Below are 9,492 nucleotides of genomic sequence, written 5' to 3'. Positions count from 1 at the left end.
GACACAACAAAACACGGCAAATGTCAAGTTTGGTTTTAACACAAAAGCGACCAATTATATATGGTAAAGCTTTTTTTTTTTACAGAAATTACTATGTATAGTACACATTGTTTTAATTAGAAAAAAATGACCATTTTAAATAAAAATAAACAAATCTTTGCCGATTTTTTTCAACAAAATATGACCATTTTTAGTAACTGTGAATTGTAAGGCTTCCTTTTTTTGCACAAAATCGATTGTGTAGAGAAAGCCTTTTTTTTTCTTGCAAAAACCACCATGTATACTAAGATTTTTGTTTTCTTAAAGGGCCTGTGTATATACACAGTAAGTTGTTTTTTTTTCCTCGTAATAAGATTTTTTTTTAACAAAAACTAGCATTTATAGCAATACCTTTTTTTCTGGAATAAATGAAAATGCTTATTAATGTATTGTTTTTCACAAAAACAAAACAAAAAATACCCACCATGTTTGTATAGTAAGGTGTTTTTTTTTTTTTTGTAAAAAACTACCATGATTAAGGCATGTGTATTTAAAGTAAGGCACTTTTTTTTTCCCCTCACAAAAAAAAACGACCAGCTTCAAGTCCCATTTGACATCTTTTCATGTATTTAAAAATATCAATATAATAAAATGCATTTTCCAAGTTGGCTGAGGAAAAAAAAGACACATCATACCAGCAAAATTCAGAATCAAATCTATTTCCACAAGGTATAAAGATTACAGACATTAGATGAGGTACACATTAGAAAAAAAACTTAAATATCCAGAAGAATCAGCAAAATTTTAAGACATTTTAAGTATATCTTTGTTACGCACGCAAAAAAAATCAAATGGACATTCAGCTCATTTTTAGCAGCTGCTTTGTTCCTTCATGTATTAGCTTCCTTCAAAGTCACAAAACAAACAAATAAGGATTCAACACAGACGCTACACAGAAACGATTTGAAAACTTGACAAAACAAGTAGAGATCATCTTCATAGAAAATGTCCATAAAAGTCTAACTGTATGTAGGTCACTTGTTCCAATAATGATTGAAAATGACAATGAATAGAAGAGGTGCGGCAGAACATGTAGATGGACAATATAAAACTGCCTACATTCATATATATTCTTTGTCCTTGGCAGAATGACATATATTAGCATCATACTAAAAGAGATATTAAAATATGTTTTATGATTTAAGGATTTTCGTATTATATGTAACAAAATATTTTGTTATGTAAAAAAAATGTAATTTTATATTAACAAAATATATGTGTGATACATCGTTGTATAAAAATGTTTTTATGTATTTTGTTATTTGTCAGCTATCCCATTAAAAATCCTTTCGGCGATAAAAGTTGAAATACTTCAGCTTGGTTAAAGAACAATTATGAATATGGAAGACAATAAATTCTTCGATATTTTTTACTTCAATTTTAACTGTGCGTAGCCCTTTAGAAAAGAAGATTTTCTAGCTGACGCTGCCCCCTTGTGGCGGCCGGAGGAGCATTCAAGTGCAGCAAATCTTGTATTCTGTCATTTATTGATTTTTTTTTTTTGTAATAAGTATAATGTTAGCGTAGTCAAGGCGCTAATGAAACACCTAAGTCGAGGCCCAAAATGTGGAATGTTCTTTCTCAAGTCTGGCTGTAAAAAAAAAAAACAAGCGGCAAAGACTATAAAGTGCAGCAAAGTGGCCAGAGTCTCTGTGGGCATTTCTGGGCCGGCGCCCTGACAACGGCGGGCTCCCCGTCTTCTGGGAATCCGGGTTCAAAGGTCATCTTTACAGGCCGCTTGTCTAGCTCACCTTGTCACTTTTAGGGGATTGCAAATCTTCCTGCACTGCTAGCAACCACACACACACACACACACATTATATATATATATATATATATATATATATATATATATATATATATATATATATATATATATATATATATATATATATATATATATATATATATATATATATATATATATATATATATATATAATGTTTAAAATTATTTGTCTATTTAATTAATTATTTTGTGGCAAATATGTATATATATATATATATATATATATATATATATATATATATATATATATATATATATATATTTTTTTTTTTTTTTTTTTTTTTTTTTTTTTTTTTTTTTCCCATTGCGGGAGCAAAGAAACGCTCAGAAATCATATCGACTGAAAAAGTCTGGAGAGAAAAAAGATTGAAAATAAGAGAAGGGGAAAAAAAATGTGCAACCAAAGAGCAACGATGAGAGCAAACAAGATGAAGAAAAATATGTAGATTATTCATAATAACCTCTTCATTTTCTTCATTCAGAATATGCATAGCAAATAGAATGACAAAAAAAGAAGTGATTAATACAAACATGTCTTTTGGTCTGCTGCTAATGGCTAGAATCATCCCTAACCCCGCCCACCCCCTCATTAGCATACGTTCTTTGATCTTCTCATCACTTCCTTTTCTCATTAGGAAAAAAAAAAAAATCTCAACATTACTCCATTTTGATACCTTTAAAAAATCACTACGGATATTTTTTGTGTTAGTTTGACGTTAAGTTACATTTTTTTGCTGCGATTAATAACTTGATATTTTAATTATGTGTAAAAAAATTGGAAGCTAAAAAACAGTAGTAAAAACTCAACTTTTACTTTCTACTGGATTCGACTGCTCCTTCTTCTCATGACGTGACAATTTCATCATCCTTCTTTTTCACTCCGCTTGCGGCGTTGCTGCTTACTTCACCATTAAATGGGATACGTCACTTCAATGGTTACGAGTGCTTCAAATGCACTCATGGATCGTTTGCAAGCAAATATCAACTCCACTTTCCTGCTTAAAAAAAACCCCTTGCATTATTTTGTTGTTTTTGTGCTGGTCAAGAAGATCCGCAAAAGCAAATTCAAAATAACCAACGTTGGAGGGCAAGGGCTAAAGGACGGAGTGGAAAAACAGTGTTGGTCTTGCCTTTGCAGCCAGCCAAGCTCCACGTGTTGGAATCTTGCCCCATTTGCTGCGCTTTAGCTGCTAGTTTTGACACTTGCTAGCTACTAGGCTAGCAGCTGCTAATACAGTTAACTTTGTTTATTTTATTTTATTTTATTTTTTTTTACCCTCCCCCATCCGCCAATATTTTCATCTCCTTATCTTGATCTCGGCACTGTTGTTGTTGTGTATTTCTCGGACACTTTGAGCCTGTTAACTGATTAGCGTTGCTAGTAGCTGATAACCCCATCGACTTGGGTCTTGTATTGTTTTTTTTTTGTTTTTTTTTATCGCACGGTGATGTGGGAGCGCAGCACTGCGGTCCTTGCCGACAGGCCTCACTATTGTTTGTTTGTTTTTGTAGTAAACTGATTATTGCAGCCTTGTATTTGTGCAGGTGTTCTGACACTAAAGCTAGCCTATCCTAGCATCATTAAATCCCTCATGAGTTCTCCAAGTTGGATTTTGACAGTAAAAGGCTTTGAAAAAAAAAAAAAGGACATTTGGTGTTTTCTGGTGGGGCAACTGACTTGTTGGCAAGAAATCCTGGAGCCGGCCGGTCCGGAACGGAGTGCCTCCGTGGTTTGGCTTGGATTCGGAATCATTCGAAGGAGAGCAGATCCGGGTGCCGTTCCGAGTCCTCCGGACCGACTTCCGGGACTTTGCCGGGGTGACGACTCAAGTCGTCCTCGTTCAGGCTGAGACGGCGGCGGGCTTTCCCCGAGCGCGGCGGGGAGGACGTCCCGGAGTCCGCCTCGGACGGCTTCTGCCACACGTCGGGACTTTTAGCTCGGGCCTCCGGTATGGGCGGATTCTTGTTGATGAGGTCCGGTACCGACAGATGGAGCCGCAGTTCTTCTCCGTGTCCTCCAAGCGACCCTTCTCCACATATGCCAGAATCCACCTTCTCCTCGCTTGATGGCACCTCCGTCTCCCGGACTGCGGACGTCTCGTCGACCTCCGCCGACCCGCGGTCAAGTTCTCCTTTCGGCGTGTCCTCCGCGCTTCCGGGCTGGTCCTCGTTGATGAGGGGGGTGGAGATGGAGGGGGGCAAGTCTGCGGCATCCGGAGAGGAGACCACCGGGTCGGAGGAGATCATCATGTCCCGGGTGGTCTTCAGCGCCCGGGGGAGACGCTTCTTTCCCGACGGCGGCGGCGGGTCCAGCCGAGGGATGGGCTCCAAGGGAAAGTGGCTGCAGGTGGGGGACAAAGATCAGAGGCGGGTCACAACTGCTCAAAAGAGAGGGCGCCAAAAAAAATGCTTGTTTCGCTCCTCCCAATTTTTGTAAAGTTTGGAAGGAAGGAGAGAAAATATGAAAAAAAAGGAAGGAAGGAATATGAAGGAAGGAAGGACAGAAGGAGAGAAAAGTGGAGAAAAAAAGAAGGAAGGAAAGAGATTGGGAGAGAAAGAAATGTGAAGGAAGGAAGGATTGAAGGAAGGAGAGAAAATGAGAGAAAAAAGGAAGAAAGAAATGTGAAGGAAGGAAGAGAGGAAGGACGGAAGGAATGAAGGAAGGAGAGAAAAGGAGCACAAAAAGGAAGGAATGTGGAGGAAGGAAGGAGAGAAAATATGAGAAAAAAGGAAGGAATATGAAGGAAGGAAGGACGAAAGGAAGGAAGGACAGAAGGAGAGAAAAGTGGAGAAAAAAAGAAGGAAGGAATGGAGGAAGGAAGGTGAGATAAAGAGAGAGAGAAAGAAATGTGAAGGATGGAAGGAAGGAAGGAGAGAAAAGTGGGGAAAAAACTGAAGAAATGTGGAGGAAGGAAGGTGAGATAAAGAGAAAGAAATATGAAGGATGGAAAAAAGGAAGGAAGGAAGTAGAGAAAAGTGGAGGAAAAAGGAAGGAAGAAATGTGGAGGAAGGAAGGCGATAAAGAGAGAGGAAAGAAATGTGAAGAATGGAAGGAAGGAAGGACGGAAGGAGAAAAAAGTGGAGAAAAAAGGAAGGAAGGAATGTGGAGGAAGGAAGGTGAGATAAAGAGAGAAAGAAATGTGAAGGATGGAAGAAAGGAAGGAGAGAAAAGTGGAGGAAAAAGGAAGGAATGTGGTGGAAGGAAGGTGCGATAAAGAGAGAGAGAAAGAAATTTGAAGGAAGGAAGGAAGGAAGGAATGCGTTCAGGCTGCATTTGTTTCCAGCGCTGGATTTTGGGCGCCTAACCGGAAGGAGCGGGCCAAATCATTTGCAAGGCACTCAAGGAGGCGTCCGAAGCGAAAAAAGCGCCCGGGCTAACCGTGCAGAAGAAGCACTGCATCACCATGACAAGGCGTCCCAGTCAATAACTCTCGCGTATATTCCCTCGGGGCGAATTAGAACTATAAATGACTTGCTCAAGTATTGGCACGCAGCCAAAGATGCGCCGAGCTCCTCCTCCTCGCTTTCTTGTTAGCGCGCTGAATACAAATGCGCAAAGTTGCTCAGCTGCATCGCGGGCAAAATAGCTTTTCTCATACCATATTTACCATTCATTCATAAATCCCTTATTTGACAACATTGACTGTGCATTATGCTAACTGAAGGAGAAGGAGCCAGATGGACTGTCATCAAGAAAAAAAACAAATCTATATATTTATACTGGATATATACATAAATCTTAAAAGTAATCACAATTAGTTAGCTACAAATAAATTGGGCTTACTTCTTTTTCTACATGAAAATTTTTTTTTTCATTAAATAATAAGAATGGTGTTTTTTTTGTCATGCTTTGTTCCAATCTTGTCCAGCCCTTTCATATGAAATGGTGTACTTTTATTAGACGGACTAATCAGATGCAACCTTGCGTTGCCATCCAATAGTCCGTGCTAACTGAGGGAGAAGGAGCCAGATGGACAGTCATGAAGCCAAAAAAAAAAAAAAAAAAAATGTCATGAATATACCTACAAATATCAATGAAAAAAATACATGGACATTAGTATTTCTTAATTAGATGATAAAAATGTAATTTCTTTACATTTGTTATGTATCGCAACAATTTTGATCTTGCTATTGTAATGTTCAACAAGCATACTGCATTTTTCCCTACTTTCGCTACTTGTGAATTTCAATGGGGATGGCTGGGCAGAGGTGTTTCAGGCTACTCCGCTTTTGGAAACGACTTTACTGACGCACAATCACCAGTAGATGGCAGTGATGCTCCATTTTTCAAACGAGATCAGCACAGTTCGGGATTCTCCCGAAGAGCCGACGCTCGCTGCGAAGGACGTGTTAGTCAAACGCCTTCAGGGGGTTGGTCTTGCGCAATCGCGTTCAAAAAGCGCTCAAGCCGGCTTTTATTTCGGGATTATTTAGTTGTTTCTAAATGAGTGCCGCGGATGGCGCCTCGGGGACCCGCGAGCCGTCTCCGGCCAATTTTAATAAGGCTTACGCCAGTTTGACAGTTACAATAAGTTGCGGCCTCTTAGCTGATGGTAAGACTTGCAAACTTTGAAGCATTCTAATTAGGGCGAGGTTCAGACACCGCCGGCTTCAAAATATAATCACTGAAGCGAATGATATTTGGTCCGGGAGTCAAGCTCGTCGGCTACGGGCCAATTAAGTATTTTGCGGCGCGGCGAAAGCTTTTGGCTCACTTGCTCAAATAATGCAGATGATATTGCCAAAAAAAAAAAAAACATCAAAAAAGTCGTTCTCTGGAGCCCTGTCGTCCATCTCCAACGTTTTATTAAGAAACCACCAAAGCGGACGAAGAAGAACCAATCGGAGCCAAGTCACGACGTTACTTTGAAATTTGCAAATGCAAGATCCCTTCGAGATGCTTTTGAAGTCTTTCGCTTGAGATCTGCTAGCCGAAGCAAAAAAATTCAGCTTGTTGAAAAGGATTTCACTCATTCACTGCCAGTGACGGAGCAGGACGTCAAAGATCCATTTCGACGAGGCTGGCGGTGAATGAGTTCATTATTCCAGCCATATTCGAAGAATAAAAAAAAAAAAAAAAACGTGGCTTTTTGAAAAAAAAAAAAAGTGGCTTTATTTGGCATTTCGCCAAAAAACATTCAATTCGTAAGCTGCTATTGAGCCGTTTTTACCGAGCAGGCAGCGGATGGGTTTTTCTCAACAAGTTTTTGTTTTCCAATTTGAATCTTTTTAAACTTTTGAGGACACCTCATTACCATGTCATTAATGAAAGTAAGCACTCGCAGGTATTGGCACCTGGCCGATGTCCGCTTTTTTTCATGGTATCGAGAACTCGTAAAGAATGCCAAAATGAGCCGCTGATAAGTCTTTGTGATACGTAAGTCTTCCTCGCCAGCAGGTGGTGCTACACTGAATCATCACGTGTGGGACAGAAACAAATAATTATTTGAACAATTTTATTTTGATTTATTGGTGAAACGGAATAAAATATTTTTTTTTCAATCTCTATTCACAAGATATTGTTTGGAAACAGGGAGCGTACCTGTTGGCAGAATTTTGTCCCAGTTGGTCCACGCAAGTCCAAACGGCGCCGGCATTCTTGTTGACCTCGGTGACCCCGATGTCTCCCACGTGGTTGGATTCCTTCCTCCTCAACAGGTCGTTCATCTTAAAAAAAAAAAAAAAGAACGTGAAGAAGCACCGGTAGCGGAGCGCGAGGCGATCGGTCGGACCCACCTTGGCCTTGCCCAGGTTGATGGCGTTTTTCAGCCTCTGCTGCCCCCCGGAGGAAGGCGAGTCCGAAGAGCCGCCTCCCGGGTTGGAGGCGGCCGGCGCCGCCGGGCTCCTTTTGGCCGAGGCCTGGCCTTGCCTGCCCGTCTGCGGGCTCTGTTGCTGGGCCACCGAATTCTCAAACATGCTTTGATCCACTGCGCACAGAGAGAGCGGGAGGAACGATTGGGATTACTTTCGAGCATTGGCCAATCGCATTCAATCGAACGGCCGCATACCACTCCGTTCCTTGTAAATTTGCGCGCGCCCCATGACGCTCCATTCCTTGTAAATTTGCGATTAATCGCAAATAAATTATAGCTTTTCTACTTTGCTGATTTACGAGAGATTTGCTTCTTTAAGAAAAATTAGATTTGATCTTTTTATTTCTTTGATGCAGTCATTTTATAGAAACTCATACAGGTAGCGTTTCATCTTGCAGGTTCCTGGCAGGAACAGTACAGCTTTCTTTTCAAATTAAGAGCAAATTGATTAGAACACGAGGCAAGAACTGTTTCTGTGAATAAAACAAAATAAGCTAATACAATTTTAAGTGCGTTCGTCACACATTTATCTAGTTTTGAAATTAGGGGCTGGAAAAATCTGTTCAAAAGAGAGAAAAAAATTCAAATCCCCCCCCATTTTTTAAAAAAACGTTCAAAACAACTTGCAAATTCGATATTTTAGCCTGAAACTTGAAGTCAAATCAGCTTTTGGCGGGCCACATAAAATGATGAGGCGGGCCGGGTTTGGCCCCGGGGCCTCGAGTTTGACACCTTTGTAGAATATAGGTCCTGAAATTGTATTTTGTCTTCTTTTTTTGTATGTCTCTCTACTACTGGAAGCCATTTTTAAGGCATTGATTTATACAAAGTCAACATAATGGCTTGTAGTGAGGCGCGGTAAGCCTGTTCCTGCTCACAACTTTTTGCGCAATCAGCAAACGCTTTGAAGAAACCTTTTGAAAGATGTCCATCAAAAAAAGAACACGTCCACATTCACAAGGTGGATGATTTTTTTTTTGAAGAGCAAGATGTCCATGTGACATGATTGATGCCGGGAGAAAAAAAATGTCAATCCGTCTTGCAAAAAAACAAACAAAAAAAAGCAATATTTTAGGAGAGAACACACATGCACATGACACCAAGGAAAAGAAACACAATGAGGGGATTGCGAAATCACTGGAGATGGAAGATCTTACCTCACACAGAGAAAAGTTTCTCGGGTAGCAAGTAATAAAACACAAACAGGTCACATTTCAGAGCGTTGGATTTCAAACTGTTTTTTTTATGTGTGGAGTTTCAGTTCTGATCATATCTATTGCAGGTTTACCTTGCTATTTTTCATCTTATAAGTGGGACCAGGCAAGAAAAAAAAAACATGTTATACATTTATTTTTAGGGGGAAAGAAAAAAAATCAACAAAAAGGAACAAAAGTAAAAAAACAAACTAAAACACTTTTTAGGTGTATTTTCATTTATGAGCATATCTATTGCAGGTTTACTAAGCTTTTTTTTTTTTTTTGCTTTTCCTTCAAGTTGGATGTATATAGTACATAGTAAAGGAAAATATACTAAAAAGGAGGAAAAAAAATCAATCATACACATACATAGTACATATATATATATAAATATAAAATATATATATATATATATATATATATATATATATATATATATATATATAAATATACATAGTATATAATATGTTATATATATTACATATGTATATAAATATGCACATATACACACATGTATACATTATATATATATATATATATATATATATATATATATATATATATATATATATATATATATATATATATATATATATATATATATATAGTATATAATGTTATATATATTGCATATGTATATGTATATAAATATGCAC

General features: G+C 38.6%; 1 protein-coding gene across 2 annotated transcripts in view; it reads right to left on the bottom strand.

The window, feature by feature from the left end:
* Positions 1-2,114: 2,114 nt before the first annotated feature.
* The window catches only part of nos1apa (nitric oxide synthase 1 (neuronal) adaptor protein a), a 48,088-nt gene continuing 40,710 nt past the window's right edge, over positions 2,115-9,492 (bottom strand). For both annotated transcript variants that reach the window (XM_088426405.1, XM_088426406.1), the window contains exons 11-13: positions 7,564-7,754; positions 7,370-7,494; positions 2,115-4,168 (exon numbers count right to left, since the gene is read on the bottom strand). In XM_088426405.1, coding sequence (XP_088282531.1) covers positions 3,577-4,168; positions 7,370-7,494; positions 7,564-7,754 — 908 coding nt within the window. In that variant the 3' untranslated portion in view covers positions 2,115-3,576. The remainder of the gene's footprint in view (positions 4,169-7,369; positions 7,495-7,563; positions 7,755-9,492) is intronic.

This window comes from Hippichthys cyanospilos, chromosome 10 (genome assembly GCF_059441005.1).
Source record: "Hippichthys cyanospilos isolate Australia breed blue-spotted pipefish chromosome 10, RoL_Hcya_1.0, whole genome shotgun sequence".
NCBI lineage: Eukaryota > Metazoa > Chordata > Actinopteri > Syngnathiformes > Syngnathidae > Hippichthys > Hippichthys cyanospilos.
This window is presented reverse-complemented; position numbering and strand designations above follow the sequence as displayed.